The sequence below is a fragment of the Clytia hemisphaerica genome, unplaced genomic scaffold, assembly GCF_902728285.1.
Source record: "Clytia hemisphaerica strain Z4C2 unplaced genomic scaffold, Clytia hemisphaerica genome assembly, whole genome shotgun sequence".
NCBI lineage: Eukaryota > Metazoa > Cnidaria > Hydrozoa > Leptothecata > Clytiidae > Clytia > Clytia hemisphaerica.
The window spans coordinates 970628-996306 of record NW_027103334.1 but is presented as its reverse complement, the minus strand read 5'-3'; the positions used below and the strand labels follow the sequence as shown (position 1 = coordinate 996306).

The following is a 25679-nucleotide window of genomic DNA, read 5'->3' as shown; positions in this document are numbered from 1 at the left end:
CCCCCTGCTTATTCTACCCACCCCTGCAATTAAGCACAAAATAGTGGATAAAATGATAAAATGAAGGAACTTGATAACAAAGCATCAATTTCGTTTAGTAAAAAGTAGTTTGGCAAGAGCTTGATACTGACGGTCACTGAAAATATACAGGAATGGATTAATACAAGAATTTCCATAGTAAATCATCAATCCTATATGAAGAATTATATCATCTTTCACCAAACCTGCACGATAAATTCCCATTATAGTAAGCAAACAGAAGAAATAAGTCCCGATGATCAGTAAAACCTTCCGAACCATTTTCCTTGCCGTGGTACGTGTTATATTATCTCTTTGTCTTTCTAATGTAGAACTTCTCGGCTCCCCAGGGACAATAGATTGGATATGAGATGTACCGGCAAATGTATGACTCTTGGTGGGCTTGGTTGTAGTTGCTTTGGATTGGTTGATAGATCGGCCAATCACAGTTTCGGACAACGCATGCACTTTTGATACACTTTTTAATGGCGTGCTAGTTCTAAGCGTTGCGCTGGTATTGGTTGATGTGGAATCACAGGAGCATAATTCAGTGGTGTGATTCCTAATGGTGTATATTTTAGAGGAATGGCTGTCGGTGCCACCCGAATCCGAATTGTGGCTGATGTTCGTTCGCAACGCATGGCTTCCAATAAAGTCATTGTTTGTTTTTACTCTACTGAGACGAACCCGAGATCGTTTATAAACTCGGTAAATAAGATAATAGAATACCGGAAGAGATACCAATGTTATGATGGTGACTGCTTGGGTGAAAAGCAGATTTCGATATTCAGTCAAAATATGAGGCGATGTTAAACCGGTACAAAGAATCCAAACCAAAGCTATCATGATTCGTATACGACGGTAAGTAACTATTCTATCAAACTTTGAAATCTGTGAGATTTTGATGTATTTGATAGCTGCAAGTAGAATAATTGTAAGGGAAGATATAGAAGTTAAATTGAGAGTCACAAATGCTCGCAATTTAGTTGAAAAGTGGTAGAGTGCATAATCGTCTGTGAAATAGTACAAATTCCAAGCGGTTAAAGGGAAACCCACTGTAGACATCAAAAGATCACTAATACTAAGGGATAAGAGAATGAAATCCAATTTCTTCTTTTGAGTTTGGTTCTTCCTTCGCAAACAGACGATAGAGATGATGTTTCCAAAACTACCGATCAACGTCATCGTTCCATAACAGACAATGAAAATGATCTTATTGTTGGATGAAATAGAAGGGTCTATAGAAGATAAACTCCGATCACTCATCTTGTCCCTTTGACAATGTGGGGCCCAACTGATGGAAACAACGTACTTTAGTTCGTGCAGTAAGTAAAAAATTCTTTAAAGACTGATCGATCATAGAAAAGATTCATTCGACTTTTTATAGCAATGGCAAAAGTTCGAAAAGTTGTTCCACTAAAACTGTTTTGTTTTCCTTACGTCTAACGGTACTTATAACTCTCGTTACACGTAAATATAAAGCTACATTGTACCCATTTTAATCAATCAGATTGCTTAGGTTTCTGGGTCACCGCTAAACCATTATTCTCCTCACTTTTCCTGTACATAGATATTATCGACCTCAAAAAAAAAATTCTGGGTCACGATCGAGCCCAATAAAAAAGACCATTTTTCGATAATTTTATAATACGATAAATATTTAAATATATAATACAATAAATATATAAATATATAATACGACAAATGGAAACAAGAATCTAAAATACATCAAATTGAAATAAGAATCCATATTACATTTGAGTTGGGAATCTCCATAAGGACATCATTAAATAATAACCAGTTTTCACTAATATGATTGAATTGCGTATACAATAAAACAAGCGCGACACCGATTAAAAAATGGAAAAAACTTTTTATACAAAAAAATACTGAATGATTAAAAACGCTTTGATTTAGTAATAGGAGCAGAATAAAGTTAATACTTCAAGACCTCCCTCCTTACTAGAAGAAATAATTTCCGGAAGTTGCAAGATCCAAGTCTCAAGATATTCTGTGCTCTGAAAGAGAGGTTCACGCGTTGTACATTTGTTTTTCATGTATGGTTAAGTTACACAATTTCCGCCATTATGGAAGCAATCAAATCTGTGGAGACGTTCCCTTACAATTCTTGATATGCGTAAGTCATTTTTCTAGCGGAAACACCCTAAAAAAGCCGGGATTTGACCTCTCTCTGTTACTAAAAATAGAAACACAGAGGTCAAAAACCGGCTTTTTTGGGTGCTTCCGTTAAAAAATATGACGTCATTTTGACTTACGCATATCAAGAATAATGAAAATAATGCCGAAAGTTACGTAACTTGACAAACCATGAAACCCACTTAAAGAAGTTGAATGACTGCATCAGAAGTTGATATCCTCTCAATCCTTAGCGGTGCGGTCGGGTTTTTTAAGGGACTTGTAATGAATTTACAAGGAAGATTTGTTCTCGGCACATGGCATTATTAGGCTATAACTACAGTTGACGCTCTCTAATTCGATCTTCAAGGGGAATTGAATTTTCATCGAATAAGGGAGCTTATCGAATATGGGAGCGTCGTTTATGAGAGTTTCTTGTTGACGGAGACTTTAAGTTTCATCGAATAAGGGAGCCTATCGAATAGTAGAACGTCGAATTAGAGAGCGTCAACTGTAAATCAAACCAAGCCAAAACTCTAAGAGTCCATTTTCGCGAGTCTCTACGCTAGAGTGAAAATAAATTGTTTTGCTCAAATTTTGTGCGGCATGTATTTTTTGGGCATGGGACATGGAATCAATTTTTTGCCACCTGTTGGTATCGTATATTTTACAGACCGGCCTAAAATTGCCTTTTTTACCCAAATCAGCCCTAGAATACTGTATCTAACAATTGGAAAATACTATATTGACTTGATATTATTACATGTGTTAGGTATTGATAATACAAGCTTGCAGTCAAAATTTAAGCACGATCAGACGACGAGCTGTTACACTGAAAGTGAAAAAAGGACCGGTCTGTACTGTAAAATACCAACCACTCATCACGTGACTAAATTGAAATTGCACACTGTCTTAGATGGTCAATATCTATCAGAGGTGAAAAGGATGCTTCCCCTAGTAAAAAAAGGAAGATGCTCGAAGGGTTAACATAGAACTTCTTTTTTTTAGAAAACAGGCTTGCACAAAATATGATATATTTTCTGCCAAGATAAAAACTTTTGCCTTACAAGATAACTTTCCTCTTACATTGAATTGTGCGATAATGACTTTACACTATTCCTCTAAGTTTCTGATTGAAGCTTCTCTTGGAAAGATAATTGTTGAAATGTATAATCGACAGCAATTTTCTTTCATCTAGTTTTTATGAAAACAGAAGATTTTTAGCCTGGTTACAGAAGTATCAACCATATTTTTGTTTCTACGTTAGAGCAAAAGACTAGTTTCGTATCGAGCCACTGAAAAATGTCTTTTTCTTCCACTCCATCAATTTCGTACAACGAAAAGATCATTTTCATTGTCTGTTATGGAGCGATGACGTTGATCGGTAGTTTTGGAAACATCATCTCTATCGTCTGTTTGCGAAGGAAGAACCAAACTCAAAAGAAGAAATTGGATTTCATTCTCTTATCCCTTAGTATTAGTGATGTTTTGATGTCGGCAGTTATTTTTCCAATGACCGCTTTGAATGTTTACTGGCCTGGTAAAGAGGAATACCCTTTTGATCTCATTTTGAAGAGAATAAGAGGTTTCTTAACACTGGCTTTGACTTCATTATCTTCTCTTACAATTATACAACTCGCTATCATCAAGTACATCAAAATCTCACAAATTGCGAAATTTCATCACATCGTAACTTATCGCCGGCTTCGAGTTATGATTGTACTTTCATGGCTGTTATGCTTTGGTTTTTCGTCTGCAAATCTTTTTACGAAGAAAGAATTTCGATTTTTCACACAGCTTGTCGTTATAACAACATTGATTACTCTTCCGTTATTTTATTATCTGATATACAGAGTGTACAAACAGTCTCGCAGTCGTATAAATCAAGGACAAGATCGTTCGACCTCAAATGATCCCTCTATCTTAAAAAGGTCGACAAATGCAGAGGATAGTAACACAAATTTAGAAATTTCAATCTCTAAGAGGATAGTCTCTCTCCGTATTGAAGAATCTTTCCCCAAAGACAGTTCTTTAAGCAACACATCTAATGTTGAAGCATCGCATGACCAGCCCACGACTTCGAAAACATGTATACGTGCACATACTGGTGTCACTGATATCCAGATGGACAACAAAAATGAAGCACTAAGAAAATCAAGATTAAAAAAAACAAAGAAAATGACAGATGCTGTAACGCGATCTATGTCAAACAGAATCGCAAAAAAGATCTTGTTGTTTATTGGCTCATATTTCTTTTGTCTTCTCCCAGGTGCTATTGCAAATCGCTTATATAGAACTGGAGTAATTAAAAATGGTGTATTCACTCATTTGGGAATGATGGTTTTCTATGGAAATTCATGCATCAATCCTTTTTTGTACATCGTCAGTGATCGGGAGATAAGAACTCTTGCTAAACGACTTTTCACCAAAAATAATTGAAGTTATATTCACCAACTCTTGCTAAACGAATTACATTTATATTTAAGAAACCATATGTCAAACTATTAAAGAATTAATGACACTGAGCTAAATTATACACGAAATCACAGTAATTTCGCAGGATGTTTTAAATCTACCGGGTGCGCCACAAAAAAGTTTCTCTCTTTGAAACTGATTTTCTCGAAATCGAAAAATTTTAAAAGAATCTTTCCTATTCCATCAGTTTCAAAATTTATGTGTTTAATGACAGAAAAATGTTCTTAAACATGTAAAGCCTATTGCGCCGGATTGTTAGTTTTGAAATAAAATTTTGATAGGTCAATTTTTAACGTTTTTGAGCACTTTCAGAAAGTAACTTTTTTATTCAATTGAGCATAACTTCTGATCTAATGAACCGAATTTATTAGATGACCCATCAAAATTTAAGTTTATCTTTCTTCTTTCCAATGGGATAGGAATGGTTCTTTAAACCCGGTAGTTAAATTCAATTTCAAATTAATCTTGTAGCTAATTATTGATAATCACAATAAATACACATCGGGAATGAATATATACGATGAAGATCAAAATTACATATATTCAATCAAACATAACCCCCTCCCCAGGGAAAAGACAAATACAGGTCCTCGTCGCGTTTGCGCGTTCGTATTATAACTGCATCCTCTCAATTAGGGAAGACACACTGCTGACTCTACAAAACAAAGAAAAGAGAAACTGAAAAGACAATGTGAAACCTTATTATCCTTCTTGTTGACAATGTCTTGGTAGAAAATATCCAAGAGTGAATTGTAGATTGCAATATTGAGTTGCCAATGTTCGGCTAAACGATGACATCCCCATAAAATTGTCTGTAACTTCCTTTCATCCTATAGAGAATAAGAAAATCCTATATATAAAATAGTTTGTAACCTTTTTCAAATCATCATACATTATTATTTTGTGACAAATCCGCGAAATTAGATTCCGCGAAACGAATATTCTCAGAATCTAATAAATCACCCCTAACATAGGTCTTTTTAGGGCAAAATAGGTCATTTTGTAGACAAAAAGTCTCTAAACCGCGAAATTAATTTCCGCGAAAATTTCTTCCCTTAAGGTATTTGACCGTGATTTGACTTTTTCTATACCAGTTCAAGCTTTGAATTTTGAAGATGATTTCTTTGGGGCAATATCTTTCTTAATTGTTAGAATCTTCATTTCCCATCCTTTAATGGTACCAAGGGATTTGAAATTAAAAAATAAATAACTCTTACAGTTTTATTTCTTTGGATCATGTCTTGAAAAGATTGCCAACTATCAGGCACTGTTTGCTGGAGAAAGATAGAAAAATATTTTCATACTTTAATATTCTTTTGGCTTATCCAACCAAAAAACCTGAGAAAACAACAATTCAAAAAAAGATTTTTCATGAACTCGGATATTTGTTTTGGAACGCTAGTATACTTTCCATAGTGTATTTTTCAGGGGGGGGGGGGGAAATAGGGAAATAGCCCCCGGCTAAATTCTATAAACATAGCCCTCACCTTCACAAAGCAAACTATCAAAGAAATTTTGCATGCAAGATCTCGATAAATTGTTTGCGCTGCAGGCAAAATTTTTTTCAAGAGGGATAAAACCTTCCCCACAGCATAGCATATTTTAACATAATTTAAAATATCTTCAACCTATCAGCTCTGCCCCCAGTTCTATTTCACAACACTCAGCCCGCCTAGCAAGCTAGCCACCAGTATTTTTTGAAAAATACAGCCCCCAATCAAGCAAAAATGGTTTAGCCCCCCCCCTCCCCTAAGCCCGGGGAGGGGTGCATTCTATGCTTTCGTACCGGTGGACTCAGTTAAAACAACATCAATGACTCTTTTCGTGCCTCAGAATATGATCTTTCGCCCCTACAACTTACTTTCAATTCAAACATGTTTTCCCCATCGTCACCACTTATCCAATACAGTGGAGCTAATGACGTCAATAACCAAGTTTGAAAGTCATCACCTCCGTGCCATTGAAAATTCCAACCTGAATAAACAAAATGGTAGCGGGTTTCCAATTTAAAAGAAAAAGTTTACTACAAATTACTGTACTGATGATAAAAAAAAGCAAAAGCAAAAAAGGATTTAATGAGAAACTGAAGAAAAGTCAAAAAAAGAGAAACACTTCTACTTTCGAGCAGTAATTTTCGAAAATAGCTGAAGAACTACTTTTAACAAACTGAATACTTAGCTCTAGTATGAAATGGGCTATTCCAGAAATAGTCTGTACCCCATGTGTTTAGAAGTTGCAGGGTGGTCTGGCAAATAAAACATCCAGAGGATCTGGTAAAATGGGTTGAAAAATCTATGGTGGTCAGTAAAACGAGGTCGAAAATCAAGGATGGTCCAAAAAATTGAGAAAAAAATTCAAGGGGCTCATGAAAAACTGAAAAAAAATCCAGGGGTCACCTTTTCCCAAAAACACCTAGATATAGGGGGTGGGTACAAATTTTTTCTGGAATGGCCTAATAAAATGAAAAACATAACAAGTCACACGTTTTTGTAAGCTAGATATGGCTTGTTGGTGGCTTTCCTGGAGATGTTGTGTAATCAATGTCCAAAAAGTCTAAAAAAAAGTTTTTACTACTATTAGAACAAGATCACAATATAATGAAAGTAGGATTGGATAGAAGAATAAGTGCAATAAGGCACATTTTTATAGTCTTTACTTCTTTCTGTTGTTATTTAGAATCATAGAATTGCGCCAAACCCCAGCTGCTGGTAACAACAACTAATTTAATCCTGATACAAGGTAAAGAACTATGAAACTTGGCTTGATATAAATAATATTAACAATCAATAGTACAATACTAAAAAATTTATTCCAAGAAATTACCTTATTGGTAGTGTTGTAGGAGTTATGTTTTGAAATTTGCAGCATGATCACCCAGGATTCCTTCATACAAGAGCATAGACTACAGCTCTCACTGGAAAAATCCTCATTTCGTTTCAACAGCTTCGCATACAAAATAAGAAAAGAATACACACAGATTCAGCATTTACAAAAAAATATCATTGACATTTATTTGGTTTATTAAAAATCTTAAAGCCACTAAAGTTTTAGTCTACATAATATACACATGGTATGAACCTCCCCCCCAGCCCGCAGGGGGGGGGGCTACAACGAAAATCTTCCTGAAAAAGGCAGGGGGCTGGATTTTTTTTTAATTTCAGGGGGTACCTATGATCTCTGGGGGTATCTAACTTTTATGCAGTAAGGTCTGGGGGCTTGGGAACTATATTTTATCTTGCTTTTATCTAACTATCATTATTCTTTTTAATTGTAAAAATATACAATTTTTTCATTTCTTGACATATATACTCAAGTCACAGGGGGTACCAATCACAGGGGGTACCTACTAACGTCTGTTGTTTTGGGGTACCTAAAATTCAGGGGGTACCTATTTTCTTAGGGGGTACCTAAACCCCTGGTCCATGCCATGATACAGCTCCAGGCTTTTAGGCCTTACTCTTGGTATAGAGTAGAAGTTTTACGCTCAAAACGAAGGGAAATATGACGTAGCCTACCAAAGTTTATGAGATAAATAACCCATAACATTCCTTTTCTCGATTGTTTTGATTTTTTATTGAAGCACTTATTCATCCTTACCTTTGAAAATTTTATATTGGAAGCAATCAAAAGCTCAAAAGTCAATGCATCAAAGTTCTTCTCAAATGTCTTGTTCAATATGTTGTTATCAGGAACTAAGATGAATCAAGGTAATGAATTATTACCTCGATTAATTGGCAGTAAAGAAGGAGGGAGGGATGACAACAGAGTCATAGCGTATATGCAATATCACTCTAACAAGCAGGATTGCTATTGCAGTTATCAATACGAGCATCAACACCAGATACCATGTATTGCACGACACCTCATTCCGCTCACATACCTTATCGGGGAAAACTTCGTCGGGGAAAAATATTCGTCACTTGCTGGTAGTTGGTAAACGCATTAAGGCCGGGGAAAATTTTCGTCGGGGAAAAATATTCGTCACTTTGCCAAAATTTCGTCCGACGAAGTTTTCCCCGATAAGTTTGAGCAAAAGGCATATGCACTTGCCAAGTGAATTGCAATACTGATTGGGAATCAAAGCTAGGTCTCCGTATGGGAGTTGAGAACGAACTACTGCGCCTTGTGTAATATTTCATCAAAAATTGAAGATTTTATTTTTGACACCTAAAGTAGTTGTATGAATGATATCCGATAAAAGGGGAAAAGTCTATAAAGACAGCAAAGTCTATAAAGACCTTCAAAGAAAACCTCAACGATGCATGGGAAAACCATCCCTGAAAATACGATTCAAGAATAGTGTAAAATAAGATCGGTTAGAGGCCCACTGTGAGCCTAGCTTGTAAATCTGTATAATAATAATAATAAATAATACCTTTATTCCTCAGTACCACTAAGTATAACAAAAAGAATACTTTCAACTTCAATCGTAAGTGAAACAGATGATAAATAGCATCACTTTTGATTTTGTGGTCATTCCAGCGTGGTGTTGATATCAGTGATCCGACGGAAAGTATTAGGTTATTAAATTCTTTGACAAAAATCAACGTCTTATTCAAATCATCTTCTTCGATGCTGGAAAAAAAGAAAATGGGAATGTTGTTGGTGAAGTTATTTTTTTTAAATGAAATTTCAAGAGAAAAGTAGTAGTTTTTTACAAGGATGGAATAAGTCAGTCAGGGTGGCCACGCTTATTTTAGATGAAAAATCCAGCTTTTTTGGTCAAAAACATCCTTTTTCCAGGCATTTTGAGCTGGAAAATATACCTTTCTCCAGCCTTCACCAAAAAATCTGTACTTTTTTTTCGGCGAGTGCAAAATTTTTACCATTGGATACTCTTTAAAACGTAAAAAAATAGAGGTAGCCTCTATCTGACAATTTAGGTGGAATTTTAGGCTGAACCTTTTTGTGTTGAAAGTACGCTGTCTATGGTTCCCACAAAATGGTTTTTCTCCTATAACTTTTTAATTAAATAGTCCTTTTGTTCTCAAATTTTGAACAGTGATTCACTGCAAAGTAACTAATGTTGCAATTAGATCATTGGAAACTAAATATTTTCAAAACTGTATGTTAATCCAAATACACCTTAAAACCTTAATTAGAACTTTTGTTTTGAGGGCCTTAGGATTTCTTCGGGGTCTAACCATGAAGAAGAAAATGATTTTTTTCATACCTGCCATAAGTATAGGTACCAAAAAAGTATAGGTTTTATGACCTTAAATACATCTCTAGGTCCGAGAAACTTAATTTTTGAAGAAATTCTCGCTAAAATTTTGATAACTTCGAATTTTATACCACTTTGCGACAGTTGAAATTCTCGAAATTAGGTATCTTATGAAAGTAAATTTATAAAGTGAAAAAAGTGAACTAAACAATATTGAAATTCATCATCATCAATCTTCGATCTAGGTCCGAGAGGTCAGGATATATTAGATTTAAAAGTCTGTTCACGATAAGTGTGCACTCTTTTTTCTTTTGCCTATAACTTTTGAAGGAATCCTTCGATCTTTATAAATTTGGTATCGTTGGAGAGATATTTGTGAGTGGAGCAATTTGAAATAAAAAAGTCTTAAAAAAATCCTAAAAACGACGATGAAAANAAATGAAATTTCAAGAGAAAAGTAGTAGTTTTTCACAAGGATAGAATAAGTCAGTCAGGGTGGCCACGCTTATTTTAAATGAAAAATCCAGCTTTTTTGGTCAAAAACATCCTTTTTCCAGGCATTTTGAACTGGAACATATACCTTTTTCCAGCTTTCACCAAAAAATCTGTACTTTTTTTCCGGCGAGTGCAAAATCTTTACCATTGGATACTCTTTAAAACGTAAAAAAATAGAGGTAGCCTCTATCTGACAATTTAGGTGGAATTTTAGGCTGAACCTTTTAGTGTTGAAAGTACGCTGTCTATGGTTCCCACAAAATGGTTTTTCTCCTATAACTTTTTAATTAAATAGTCCTTTTGTTCTCAAATTTTGAACAGTGATTCACTGCAAAGTAACTAATGTTGCAATTAGATCATTGGAAACTAAATATTTTCAAAACTGTATGTTAATCCAAATACACCTTAAAACCTTAATTAAAACTTTTGTTTTGAGGGCCTTAGGATTTCTTCGGGGTCTAATCATGAAGAAGAAAATGATTTTTTTCATACCTGCCATAAGTATAGGAACCAAAAAAGTATAGGTTTTATGACCTTAAATACATCTCTAGGTCCGAGAAACTTAATTTTTGAAGGGATTCTCGCTAAAATTTTGATAACTTCGAATTTTATAACACATAGTTGAAATTCTCGAAATTAGGTATCTTATGAAAGGAAATTTATAAAGTGAAAAAAGTGAACTAAACAATATTGAATAATTAATCATCATCATTCTTCGATCTAGGTCCGAGAGGTCAGGATATATTAGATTAAAGTCTGTTCACGATAAGTGTGCACTAAATTTTGATTTGCCTGTTATTTCTCAACCAATACTTCAATCTTAAAAAGTTTGGTATCGTTGGGAAGGTAGGAAGGAGCTTATTCAATTACTGTTTTTGCCTATAGGTATAATATGATAATTTTTCTTATTTCTCTACAAGGATCTATTATACACTGGATACACAAACATTTTCATAGCAGCTTCTACAGAAAACTATACCCAGGGAAGAAATTCATAGGTAGCCTAGACTTAGAGTTTCAGCCCTTACTGTTTTCTCTATCAGGATATAGGGTACTTTTTTGTTGTTGTAGGTTTTAAGGGGTATCCACAAACAAATCTTTGTTCTCAACATACATAAAAGATACAATAAAATATATAATTCTATAAAAAATGGCGTAATGGATCTTCTAAAATCTCGACAAATGCCTCCAAAGTTAGATAGGTTCGACCATCGTAGAGCAATAACAACAACTCTTCAAGAATATTTCTTGCCTCGCTTATTTCACTAATAAGGAGTATTGTTTTCAAATTTGATCGGATATTTTTTATTCGTTTTTGACAATTGTCTCTCAAACTTTTGTCAAAACGTTTAAGAACATTGATTTCTGGTATGAAATAATGTTTTAAGAATCCTCTTTCAATTGCTACAAGTAAATCTCTAAATAAAATATCAATCGCTTCCCAAATCTTTGTGTCATTTAGCCAATCGTCGAAGTTGTCCAAATTGACATCTTCGAATCTCCATAAAACGATAGTTTTGACGATGTAAGAAGTTATTATTTCTTCATCTAAAAACTTTAACGATTTCTTGAATATCGATTTAAAAATCACGTAAACAAGTTTTTTTGCATCTGAAAAAGATTTCAATATAAAATTCTCAATATGAGAGAAAGAATAAGTCCATTCTGTTGTATCGATGTTGTGTTTTTGCTCGTGTGATGTTTTAGCTAGAACATGAATATATTCTGATATTTCTCTACTAACATTGTATTGTGTCCTTGTTAGAAATTTTAACACGACCCTTGGTCTGTAGAATACTTTAATCATAAAAGCATAATCAAATTCGGCATTCATGTAAAGTTTCTCATCTTTCTGAATTTGAAAAATATGTTTCACAGTAGCTTTGCTTGTTTTCCCGGAAACCTTTACATTTATACTTTTGAATATGATTCCTCGTTTTAAGAAATGATAGAGAAAAAGAGCTTGCACTGCTCTTTCCCTGGTGTTTGATTCTTCACCATTCAATTTATCCTTTACCTTGCTTTTAAGCATGACTGGTTGGATATATTTGTTTGCTTTCTCGATAAAAAGAAACCAATTTCCTTTATCTGGTATACAGCGGGTCAGGAGTTGCACATATCCCGGTTTTCCTTTGATCTCTCTCAGACATTTCTGTTTTTTTTTCAGATCGAGTCTAACATTTATCAAGCAATCAATATCAATATCTCTGTTGATAAGTGAACCTTTGTATTTCAAATTTTCTTCAAACAATGATGCAATAAATGTTCCTTGATTGAGGCTTCCAGTTAATGACGCTCCTTCGTAAATATCGGATAATGATTTACTTGTTCCCATGTCAACAAACGATAGAACAACTTTCTTTAGAATTTCCTCTCGTTGTTGAGCTTGTCGAAATTCTTCAATGGGGCATTCTAATAGGTTACAAAATAGAATTGTTTAATTAAAAAAAGGCACAGCGTTTCCAGAACAAGTATTGGAAATATGTATATTAAGTATATTGGACCGCATATTTTGCAAACTCTAATTGAATAAAGAATCCAGGATTTTGAGGCTTGCATTCCAATAATTTTTATACTTGGTTATCATTGTGGCAAATTATCGAAATAAATATAAAACGGCTTTTAGGTAATAAATCCAAAGGAATGATATTATGAAAAGTTCATAATAAAAATTGGTATATACTACTTGTAAGGGTATGTCTAGGCCACTCCTGGAGTAGTGTAAGTTTCAATGTAAACAATAGAAGTTAGATTGGATTTCTCATGGAGGTAATGAAGATATAGATGGAGAGAAAACGTCTCGGTAATGACCTAAATGATCGTCGAAATCTTTTATAAATCAATTCAAAGCGGCTTTTCTTTGATGTACCATCATTGGAAGCAACAAACATCAATTTATAACTTTATAAGAACAGAAAGAGACTGTTTGGTTGATTTTGAAAAACTTAACTTTACCGAAAATCCTTGTTAAAATGCGATTCGAAACAGTTTCAACTGATGTAAGATGTAAGATGAAAAGAGTATATTAATTTCATAAGGACACATTTTTAGGCTGGCATTTTGTTAACATTGAGAGTTGCTTATCGTAAAATCTTCACGTCTAAGTGGGCAGCGGTTTTCATACTCTGACAAAATGATCGATACAAGGTTCCTAATCGTAACAAGTAATTCTTTTTTAAATCTATCGATGACAGCTTCCCCTAGAAGTTTGGAGTATTGTGCTTATTATGTGAAGTTTTTTTCAATTTTTCACGACAAGGCTATTATATTTCAATAATACTTGTTAAAAATCTAATGTCTTTTCATTCATCTTAAATATTCCCACGAGTATACCCAAAATTAATCATCTTATTCCCAAAGCAACCAAACAGCTGTTTGCTTCCGATGATAAATCAGAATAGAACAAAAGGCATTGACTCTCCATCTATCTTTATTACCTCCATGGATTTCTTAAACTTACTGTTGATTCTTGAATTTGTAGTCAAAAGTTCGATGTAAAAATAAAAGGCAAAAACAAACAAAATTACATCCTTCTTCAGCAATAACACGAAACAGTGCACAAAATGTACTTATCAAATCTGTGCGATGGATATTTGTCTTTTCATTTGTCTCACTCTAAAAAGTACTTTCTGTGCTACGGACGATTTCATAGCTAATGTTCCTTAATGATTAGCTCGAGAGGAAATCAATCAAAAGTTTTTAAAAGATCCTTGTTGATTTTGATGCAATCCCTAATAAATAACTTCAATTAACTCTTACCTATATTTATTTATATTGTCCAATATTATATAAAAAATAGATAGAGAGATCGAATTCTCTTTATATTATTAAAAAGGGAGCTTTTTTAAAGCTAGATTATCATTACGTTTACGCATTATTTTATTATAAGAGCATCCAAAATCTTTGTATTAATCAGGGATTTTAGACTCTGCAAAACCTTGAAATGTTTCTCAACTTGTTCTTAGTATTTTGGCCATCGAAGTTTTATGTTCCTATATAGTTTGTTCTTAGGCGAGGCCAATTTAATTTGTTGTTTTACGGGTCAAGCTACCCAAAAAAGAGGTTCGGTTGGTCGGCAAAAAAATAAAAATGAAAGTAGAATTAAACCTATAAAATCTCCTAAAAAGGCAGCAAAAACTACTACACATCTTGACGAAGATGCGAAATAGAAAAAAAAAGACTCAGAAAGGTCGAATTTATGGTCAAAGTCAAATTTTTTAGTTTTTCCAGGGTTTTGAGAATTGTATGTTCAAAAATTTGGCAGTCTGTAAAGCAATGAATATAAAAATTTATTATTTCCTAAAATAATGTAAAAATAACGTTTATATGAACTGTCCATAAAAAGTTGCACACTTATCATGAATAGACTTTAATCACATAATAATTTTAACAAATTCCTGACATAAAGTTAAAATTAAACTATAAAAATTTTTTTTCCAGTTTTTCCAGCTTTCCTGTTTGGAAAATGTACTGTACCTATTTCCAATTTTTCCAACTAATTTTCTGAAAAAAGGCCATTTTTCCAGTTTTTCCATAGTTTCCAGTTTTTCCAGCATTCGTGGCCAGTAGTGTAAAGGAGCCACCCCCCTCCCCCAGCGGACTCTCAATTCACGCAATCACACAATTTTTTTTCAAAATTCATGCATTCACGCAAATTTTCCTCTAGTTTCACGCAATAACCTGATTTTTCAGAAATCGGAAAATTTTTTGGGAAAAATCAGGGAAACATTGGAAATTCGGGAAAACTGCACATAATCGGCAAAAAAAGGGAAAATTCGCGTATTGACACACAAAATAGCCCAGATTCACGCATTCACGCAATCAAAAAATGGATTTTCACGTTCACACAAGTTTTTTCAATTCAAGCATTCTCGCATTCACGCAACCGAAAATGCCCATTCACACAAACTGCTGGGGGGCCGTAAAGACTTAAATCATTTCTTTTTGACATTTGTTTTAACCTTTGTTTTATGTATTCCAATGTTATTAGTTATGGTTTCGCCAACAACATTTTTAAAAATTGCACATTTTACTTGTAGCTGTTACTTTTTCTTAAGGTAGACGTGACTGTTCAAAATATATATTTTACCATTATGTTTACTACCATAACGGTTTAAGTTTTTTTGTACAAAGAGAAAATGCTCTGTTTTTTAACAGATACCTATGTAAAATCCTTCACAAAAGAAATTAACATAGTCAACAGAGACAGGGATCCCAAGGTGCTATACATATACCTACATCCACCGTTGGATATAGAAAAACGTTATTTTAACTACGGTAAATATTACTGAAAAAGATGAAGAGTAGTAATCCATCACTTGGAAAATTTAGAGAGAAAGAAGGGGAAAATAGATACCTCTCTAAGTTTGCCAATATGAAAAACAATGTCTTTGTAACTTCTGTATTGAAGCCTTTTATGTTCAATTGCTTTGCAAATCCTTAAATATAAGAGAAAACATGATCAATATTCTTCAATTATATCAAATTCTATCATATATCATTCCATTCACACAAAAACATCATTATTTTTACAAAAACTTACCATGAAGAGAAGCATTTATTTGAGCAGGGTTGGATGCGGCATTTATAACCTGATAAATGCCAAATCTATAGGGAATAAAGTGAAATTCAGTTATCAACATACATTAATTTAATTATTTGGGCGTTTGAAATAAAAAAATTTAAAAAAACCTTTCGTAATCAGGAGCATTTTTAAAGAGATTTATAATCTAAAAAAAAAACAGTAAAAACTGACGCACCTGATAACTGACACTAAATCAGAAAGCTCATCTGAAAGGTGGAAGAAAAACGTTCTACCAAACAATTCTGAGGATTCGATGGATTTCCAAGGTTTCTTTTGATTGAAATTTACCAATAATCTAAACAAATATTAAAACCTTATGAATGAATGAAAAAATATCTGATGGTATTTCAGAGAAAAAAAAGGGTTGGTGTAATTTAAGATGCACGATCTAACAATTTGCGATGCACGATTCGCGATCCGTGCATAAATTATGTTAATTCATGCGTAATTATACTAATCATGATAAAATATTTAGGCAATTTACAAACTTTCATTCGCTGGAACTCAATTATTTCTAAAAACATGATTTATGTAAGATTATACAAATTTTATTTAAAAAAGCTTTCAGTGCGTTTTTATAGATTAAAAAAGAAAGTGTACTCTCTCTCTTTTTCATAACTTGAATCAATATAATAGAGCATCCGTTTTTTGCTTCATACATTACGGTCCGCAAAACATATTGTTCCCCAATATATTCTTTTATTTGCTTTAAGAAGGAAATTCCTATATTTGATTATTTATTTTTAAAACTGAGAGCAAAAATGTTTCTTGTGCATTGTTTATTACTTTCACTTTCTTTCTATTGTAAGATTATGCAATGTAATTTTTTTCATAATTTTACGGTTGTAATTATTCGTAGTTCCATTGCTTATTTATTTCTTTTTTTTGGATGAATTTACTGTGGTGAACAAAAGCGAGAAAAGATTGTGCCATTGTTTTAGAATTATGTTATATAATTTATGTTTTATGATAATTATTAGGAATAATCAGCATACTTTATGCATGGATCGCGCATCGTGAATCGTAAATCGTTAGATCGTGCATCTTAAATTACACCAACCCGAAAAAAAAACAAATGAAAATTATATCATATAGCCTATCATTGCGTCTTTCTTCATCTTAGCACATGATGAAACAGAGTGAATTCAAGTGGGAAAAATGAAAAAGTTTTCCTTGAGAGCAGATAAAATAAAAACATCAGTTAAACAGTTTTTTTGCCATATTTGGTCACGTTTGGTAAAGAACTTGCAAGAAAGTATTCTACATTTCTAAGCAAATCCCTGTCTTACAAAGTTATCATGATCATGATAAATCATATTTTGTTCATAATTTATCTATTCAAGTTATAAAAAAATCTCTATTCTGAAGAGTTTTACATCAACTTACAATTTTAAACAACCATTTTTCAAAAATGATAACTCATCTTTGGCTGAGCAATCAAAATAATATTTTGTATCTAAAATCAAACAAGATTAGACAATTATTAAGTTGAAAAACAAACAATATATATGTCAACTCTCACTAAGTTACAAGTTGAATTGTTAGGAAAGGTCACCCAAGGGTTACCCAATGACCTTTATATATCCCTTATATCCCCATCTTTAATCAGAGTTTCTTTGAAAGTATTACCCGCAAAGAAGCAATCACAATGGTGAAAATTAACTTTTAACAGTGCTTCATCATCAAAAGTATTCCAAGAAAAGTAAAGCTAGCGCTCTCAATGCATTTAAACCGCTATTGACTAGTGCCACCATTAGGGTGCCAATTCCAATTGAAGATTTTCCTTAGCAGGGATCAAAAGAATTAGTTCAGGGTATAATAAAGGTCAGTGGTCTTACCAAAGTAGGTTTCTGTGCTCTCTGATGAATCTGATAGACTCTCAGTTTCTGATCCACTCAAATGACAATCCTCTGCCATTAAAATTTTACTTTAATTTATATTCATTTAACTAAAATAAAAAAGAAGATGAGAAAAAATTGTTTCATTCGATACATACCGTAGGATCTTCTAATATCGACATGTGTCTTCTAATTTCGACATAGCTGCAGGATGGTCTTCGAAAAAAAAAATCAAACATAAACAAATACATACCAAAGTTATCAATCAATCACTAAATTGTAATCTCCTATCACGTCAAAGATTCTTAATATAATATGAGAAATGTGAAGTGTTATTACTTACAGTATATTTGAAAAGAAAACTTTAACGATGTAGTAATCACTAAAAAACTAATCAGCATGCTTTCAACGAAGATGCCCAAATCACAACAACATTTTGCATGTGAGGAATTTTTTAGTAGACCTTTTTACCGTGAACCGAAAATAATTAAAAGAACGGTTTCCTTATGAATTTGAAAAGGGACCGGGTGTGCTAGGTGCGGCGCCTAGAAGTTTGACGCGGCCTCTTAGCGCCTAGAGCGCGTGCTTGCAATAAACAATAAGGACGGGGAAACCAGGTTGAATAAGCGCGCAAATTATTCTTATTGACTTGAAGCATAATAAAGTTGTAAAATTTTAATGATGGACACAAGAAAGTTACGAGGAAGTTTCAAAGTTTGCATGCGTTTCGTGTGTTGTGTGAAACTGCTTATAATTTTGCTGTTTTTTTTATTGAAAGAATTGCAATGTTTATTGAACTTCTAGTTTGATGGATGAACTTGTTTCGATAAGAATGATACCAAGAATTTCATTCAAGGTTTGTTTTGATTATTTTACAGATCCGGTGTCGAAATTAGAAGACGCATGTCGATATTAGACGATCCTACAGTACAATTTCTGTTGTACTGGGTATTTCAACAAAAGGGGAGAAGTTTGTTAGGAATCTGAAAAAGAAATAGAAATGTTATAAATGCAGTGTTATGCTGTTTTAATGTTGGAGTTTTTAATCATTCATGGCTTCAGGTCATTTTGAATGAAAACAAAAAAGTTTTTAAAGAAAGTGCTATTAGTGAAAGTTAGCGTGACATGTTATGAAAGAAAGTATGATTAATAAACTTGGTGAAGTTATCAAAACTAATTTTTTGTCAAAGAGATTTAACTTAAGTGAAAATACAGGCCAGATATCAACCAGTCCCATGTTTCGACCAATCGTCCCAAGTTAGAGCAGTTGACGGTACGTCGAACCCAATGAAGTATAAACCCGAATGGCTAAAGTGCGGCCTTGAGCGGCTCGCCTGGATTTTACACAAATGACAGATTGAAACTAAAATTAACCGCTAAATTTCGAAAAAAATATCAATCGTAAACAAAGGAACTGCTAGATTCAATCTGTTCTCAAAAATGCAGCGCATTTTTAAGGCTTCACTTTTTCTTGCCTGAGAAAGGTTAGAACTCTAGCCCTTCGGGCTTTAAACTCAATGGTCGAACCATCTGCATTTTCTGCACTGCACGACCAATCGAGAAGAAAATGAAAGTGTTTTTTTCGCGCGCTGATTTATGACCTGGTTTTCACTACATAAAGATTGAGAATGTAGTGTAGCTAGGTCCTTAAAAGACTAAAAAGCATACGCTTCAAATTCAAAATGGCGGAGTTGGTCTAAAAAGCAGGGTAGCCAATGGGGTAGCCAATTGGGCTAGGTTATGGGGTACCTCTTTTTTGCCTAAACTTTTGAAATCTGAAACCTGTTTAATGTGGAAATAACTATTACAACATCTTGTTAATGATTCCATGTAATAAAATTTAAGATTCCTTTCGAACTTCAGCCACAATAGCCTTTTTTCCAAATGTACTGAACTTTGTTACTTCTCAAGAGACCTGGCGCCATTTTGTCTTCCTTCTTGGCTTCGATTGAAATTTTACAGACCCGAATAAAAAATATATACAAAACAGTTTTTAATATTTTAGATTTAGATTTTATTTATGTTTTTAATTGTTATTTCTATGAAGCTGTAATTCGATGATAATAGCTTTGGAATCGCCTTTAGGCCATATGATCTCTAATCTTGTCATATCTTAACAATCCTTTGTTATTGAATCTATTGTTTAATTTAAATTATGTTTAGATGTTTCAAACAATTAATTCCTTTCAAAATTTTTAAATATGGCAGCTTATAATAGGTACAAAAGGTCTTTTGAAATAGCTCTATTATAATGAAGCTCTATTTCTTACTCCTCGTGCATTAACACGTGGTAATTTATATCTTTGTTTATCTTTGGAATCATACATGATTAATCTAAGTATCAATCAGATTCATGCTCCCTGGTCAGTAAAATGTGGTTCTATGCATTCATTTTCGGTATTTCTATTCTGGTCTGTAAAATATTTAGGTACCCCACAACCTAGCCCAATTGGCTACCCCAATTGGCTACCCTGCTTTTTAGACCAACCCAAAATGGCGTGATTGTTATGATGCGAGACTTCACAACACGAAATATTTTTGGACATTCCTTTGCTTGTCTGGGTCACCAAGAGAGAAAACAGTAATTAAAAGTTACCTAACCACTGTAAGATAGTTATGTGCTTCCCTAACAAGTAATTTGACCCTTCTTGGTCTGACGTTTCTTTCTATTTGGGTAAGATTACATTTGTGTAGCTATTTTTCATTTTGTATATTTTAGATCTTTCTTGGCGCCGTGCTCTGCTGCTTAGTCCTTTGTTGCTAGCGACTCCAGAAGTCACGCAACTTTGGTTGACATCAAACCAAATGTTTCATTTTTCCGTGAACTTTGACCCCTTTGAACTTTTTTTCTATGTATGGCGGCCATTGAAAAATTGTTCTATTGCTTATTGTGGGCTGATGGAATTTAATGTTATGTTTACCGTACGACCCTCGACATGGCCCGAGAATTCTCGGGCCAAAACTTTTATTGGAATTTGCGTAAAGCCCGAGTATGGCCCAAGCTGGCCCGAGAATTCAGGCCACACGTGGGCCACGCACGGGCCACACTCGGGCTAGCCCGGGGTCCACTTTAAAGCTTTTTGATACTGTAGACTGGATGGCGCGATTAAGTGGCCCGGTAGTATATGGTAATATGCTTTTGCTTAGGCGGACTGTAAAACAGTAAAAAAATTCAAAAGTCGAATGTCGACGGCCCCTTAACACATGCGCACGCACATTTAGTTTGGCAAATTAAAGATGGCGGCATAACATTCTGTTGATTGCCGACTTGATTCATCAGGATTTACTAGATCATAAAAATCCGACAAAATTTACCACCGACCGACCGACTGGATTTGAAAATGTTTTATAGGACCCGAATGGAACATATTTTGATTGCCGCCTAGGGTAGATTTTGTCAATGATCAGCTTTTTCTAATTTTCTTTGAGTTACAGGAATTAATTCCTTGTTTGTTTTGATCTGAAATTTTTAATAGGGATGGCCAACATGGTTCTCTTGCTCCTATCAGGGGGGCCTGAGACGGGGGTAAGAGAATTAAAGTTTCTAAGTAAAATCTTAATTATCACCCAAAAAGGTGCCTTTTTTTGTCCATATCTTTTAAATAAATAGTCCCAGCCTTATCCCTTCTTCAGTAAAGCTTCCTATATATACTTTTTATCCTTCAGAAAAACCAAAAATATTGGCCTTAATTGCTTACTTTCAATTTTGTAGCCAGTAGTGTGACCCCCTGTATTTCTATTTTATTCCGTGCGGGTTTTTCAATTGAGAAGTCACATGACTCAAATCCAGCAGTCTTATCTTACAGTCGGTCGGAGGACATGAACCAAACTATCAATTGGTCTGGCCTTTCTGCTTTCTGTATTGCCATCGCAAAATATTTTTCGTGAAAATTTACCATATTCTTACCTAATATAATCTAAATAGAAAACAAATATTAAATTTGACTCTCTTTTGCTCATATTTCTAAATTTCAGGATATAAAGAACTATTTACAAATTATTTTCTTTAACGGGCGTTGAATCGATATTGACATATTTATCAATTGTCATAATCAGATGCTGTGCATATTTTGTCAGCGCCATGCATATTTTGTCAACATCCTTTTCATTGGATAAATACCACTAAAATATACAAGAAAAGTAAACATAAATTTATCGTTCGCGAGCACAGCTTAGCTAAGGGCACCTCTCTTATTCATTATCTAGGAATTGAAGGGGGCAAAGATTACCGCACGGTCTGATGACGGACAAAGGTTATTTGAAGATATTTTCAGTTATAATCCAAGAAAGAAGTTTGCCTTATTATTAGCTCAAACAAAGACCTCGAAAGAGAGCCGATGACACCTTTCTATGTGCATATTTTTTATAATATGTCATCTTTTTTGTGTCAATCTATATAGGAATGTCTCAAATAGGAATATGTTAAAGATATAAGCAGGGTTTGAATTATAGCTTTGAATTTTAGATTTAGCGACCAAAAAAAATTTCCTAACTCAAAAATGCGAAGTTAAAAAATTATTAGATAACACCTTTTTTGTTATTCACACATTTGTTTATCTATTGCTTTATCAGATTGCTGCCTCGTAACTTTCTTCATTTGTTTATATCTTGCTTTATCTACTCGCTACTTTACTACTTTCTTCACTTGTTTGTATCTTGCTTTATCAACTTGCTACTTCGCTACTTTCTTCACTTGTTTGTACCTTGCTTTATCTACTTGCTACTTCGCTACTTTCTTCACTCATTTATTTATTGCTTTATCTACTCGCTACTTCGCTACTTTCTTCATTCGTTTATCTATTGCTTTATCTACTCACTACTTCGCTACTTTCGTCACTGGTTTATCTATTGCTTTATCTACTTGCTACTTTGCTACTTTCTTCAATCGTTTATCGATTGCTTTATCTACTTGCTACTTCGCAACTTTCTTCATTCGTTTATTTATTGCTTTATCAACTAGCTACATCTGGCTACATTGCAACTTTCTTCATTTGTTTATCTCTTGCTTTATCTACTTGCTACTTCGCTACTTTCGTCACTCGTTTATGGATTGCTTTATCTACTTGCTGCTTCAAAACTTCACCATACTTTGCTTTGTCTACGACCTCTTATTTCAAGTCTTACTTCGCTTTTCTTGAGAAATGCATTTTAGATACTTTTGCATTTTTTCCAAACAACATCGCAAAATACTAAAAATGCTTCGCAAACAGTGAAAAAATTTTGCCTGCAGTGCTACTTTTTTTACCTCGCTTCGCTTGGAAAATAGCGAAGCTCCTTAAATTTATAATTTGAACCCTTATTTGATATGTTAAAGACGAAAAGAAAATTGTGATTATAATTAAAAAAATGGAAAAAGGAAAATGAAAGAAATAAGCTGAAAAAGGGGAAATGTCTACTCGCAAAAATCTATCAACTTAAGGTACAAAAGCCACAAAACCAATCCTACATTCTGGGGGTTATTGCAGAATAGAAGTCAACTTAAAGGACCAAAAAAAGCCTATCTTTCAAAAGTAATGAAACGAACCCCTGGGAAAGGACTTCGAGAGTTCAAACGTTGAAAACGTTCAATGTTTTTTAATGTGCAAATCTACATTTTTCAGGTCTGATTCAAATTTCACCTGCATTCTCAGGGTCAGGTGCTGTAGTAGTATTCTTACAGACATTGGTTCTTGGGAGAATTTACTTTTAACAAACACTGGGATATTTTGCATGTAAATCTTTCATGAATGCTTGTATGTTTGAGTTTCCTACTGTGGAGTGCAAGAGATCTATGACTGAGTGATTCTTCTCGATTGCCACATGATTTGCAGCAGCTCACATACACATAATATCTTATTCAATGTACCATATGTTTTTGCTTATGTTATTTGCCCAAGAATCATCCAGGCTTGACTAAGGTTTTGAAATAAAAATAACAAAAAACATAAGTAGTCCTATTTTTCTTCTTTTAGGAATGGCATCTGCATTCTCTGGCCATTCATCACAAAGTTTTGACCACAGCTCGCATTCAGCTCTAGAAAGAAGTCAGTCCATTCCATGGGATAGTTTTTCATCATGGATATCCTGTATTTGTGTTGTTACTTTTGATCTTGAATTGGGACAAGTGATAGAGAAAGTTTATCCAGAGCACTACACACTTACCGAAACTGAAAAGTCAAATATTTGTTATCTTTCCTTCCCTGATTCAAATACAGGATGCATGGGAGATATTCAATTCCATTTTCGAATACGATCTGAAAAAACACCAAGAAGTATTTCAAGGCATCTTGATGCAGCCTTGAAGAAAGATTTTCAACATTACTATGGATGTGTCTCATTCAGACAAGTCAAAGATTCAACCATCAAACGTGGCTATTTTCAAAAATCACTTGTTGTTTTATCACATCTTCCATTTATTGATTTATACTTGTATCTAGCAAAAATTATTGCTCCTGAATTTTTTGAAAATGGTGAAGTTGCATTGGAAACAGTTTGCTATCAAATAGATCGCTGGCCGTGTCCTTACCCTGGTCAATCACTCCACCTGCCAGTCATGGGAGAAGTCATTGAAGTCAAAGTTCCCATAAATGTCTCTAAGATTAAACCTAAACCAGTCAAAAAGACTTTACCAAAGGAAATTCAACCATCATCATTTTTTCATTGTGGATATAAAGCCGGATTATTTCATTGTTTTGAGAAAGTTTTAACACATTTGCACTTGCTTTGGGAATTAGTGTTATTATCTGAGCCCTTGGTTGTAATGGCTCCTTCTCCAGGAATATGTTCAGCAAGTGTTCAATCACTCATTAGCTTGATAAGCCCACTACCATATGTTTGTGATTATCGTCCATACTTTACAATCCATGATAGTGAACTTAAAGAATATACTGGGCGCACTCATACGCCGCCCAATATTATTTTGGGTGTAACGAATCCGTTTTTTGCCAAAACTTTGCAAATGTGGCCACATATTTTAAGGATTGGTGAAATGCCCTCATTAAGCATGAACAAGAAAAATAAAAAGTCTCAAGAATCAAAACCAGGAGTATACACCAAATATAAACCATGTTTGGATCGTGATAAAACTCTTTTGAAGCAACTTCAAAAGACAAACCCTAATGGTTCAAGACCAATAGAAGTTCAAAATGCAATCGTACGAAACTATATGACTGAATTGACACAAAGTTTTATGATTCCTCTTGAGAGGTATATCGGAAGTCTAATGCCCTTACAACGTAGTATATCACCTTGGAGAAGCCCTCCTAAGCTTCGCAGGTTTAATATTGAAGAGTTCATTCAAACATTACCTCAGTACGGACCTCAATTAACATCAAAAATGAAAGGAAATTGGCAAGCTTTGTATAGAAAATTTTTCTCTTCTCCAAATTTTGAATCTTGGTTTGAAGTGAAGAAGAAGGAGGTCAATCAGAAGTTGGAGATTCTTCATTTAGAAGCATTATCAACAGCCAATCTTGATCAATTCCTAAAAAGTAAAGACGAAGTTGAATTGGTAGACCTTTATACTCAAATGAAACTAAAAATACAAAAGTGTAGAAGCTTACATATCTCAAGTAAAGTACAGCATGATATTTTTCTGCAAACGCAAAAGATACTTGCAGCTTTACCTCCAGATTTACAAGAAATGATTCGAAGAAGTTAAAATTATATAGGGTTCAATATTCTAGTTTCTATCCCAATTTTAGTTTTTGATATTAACCTTTTTAGTATTTTTATATATATCATATAATAGTTTATTAATAATTTTTAATGGCATATTTGAAAGGGTTTGCAATGTAACAATTTTATATCTTTCATTTGATTTCAATTTAGATAAGGTAAACTTGAGTTGAATCTAAAGATCTACCTTTCGTTTATAAAAGAAACTTGTAAAATTCAATCATTGGATCTGATATGAAATTGAATTCTGATCTCAAAATCTAATCAGTTATTTTGTAGAAGCTTTTCATTTTGTCTAAATTTTATTTTATTT

At 33.7% G+C, this 25679-nt stretch overlaps 2 protein-coding genes across 4 annotated transcripts in view; one reads left to right on the top strand and one right to left on the bottom strand.

The window, feature by feature from the left end:
* Window positions 1-17820, bottom strand: part of LOC136816074 (protein MMS22-like) — a 43144-nt gene extending 25324 nt beyond the window's left edge. Inside the window, exons 1-12 of the mRNA XM_067072509.1 lie at window positions 17711-17820; window positions 17262-17328; window positions 16048-16167; window positions 15831-15895; window positions 15645-15726; window positions 9005-9204; window positions 8227-8321; window positions 7453-7572; window positions 7113-7182; window positions 6491-6603; window positions 5847-5903; window positions 5328-5459 (exon numbers count right to left, since the gene is read on the bottom strand). Coding sequence (XP_066928610.1) covers window positions 5328-5459; window positions 5847-5903; window positions 6491-6603; window positions 7113-7182; window positions 7453-7572; window positions 8227-8321; window positions 9005-9204; window positions 15645-15726; window positions 15831-15895; window positions 16048-16167; window positions 17262-17328; window positions 17711-17789 — 1200 coding nt within the window. The 5' untranslated portion in view covers window positions 17790-17820. The remainder of the gene's footprint in view (window positions 1-5327; window positions 5460-5846; window positions 5904-6490; window positions 6604-7112; window positions 7183-7452; window positions 7573-8226; window positions 8322-9004; window positions 9205-15644; window positions 15727-15830; window positions 15896-16047; window positions 16168-17261; window positions 17329-17710) is intronic.
* Window positions 17821-18511: 691 nt separating this feature from the next.
* LOC136816974 (protein DENND6A-like) lies at window positions 18512-25543 on the top strand. 3 transcript variants are annotated; one of them, XM_067073329.1, is made up of 2 exons: window positions 18512-18566; window positions 23662-25543. In XM_067073329.1, the coding sequence occupies exon 2, from the start codon at window positions 23664-23666 to the stop codon at window positions 25347-25349; it is 1686 nt and encodes a 561-aa protein (XP_066929430.1). In that variant the 5' UTR covers window positions 18512-18566; window positions 23662-23663; the 3' UTR covers window positions 25350-25543. The 3 variants fall into 3 exon arrangements, with proteins under 3 accessions (XP_066929430.1, XP_066929436.1, XP_066929422.1); XM_067073335.1 differs by lacking the exon at window positions 18512-18566 and adding an exon at window positions 20206-20315; XM_067073321.1 differs by lacking the exon at window positions 18512-18566 and adding an exon at window positions 20206-20384.
* Window positions 25544-25679: the final 136 nt, after the last annotated feature.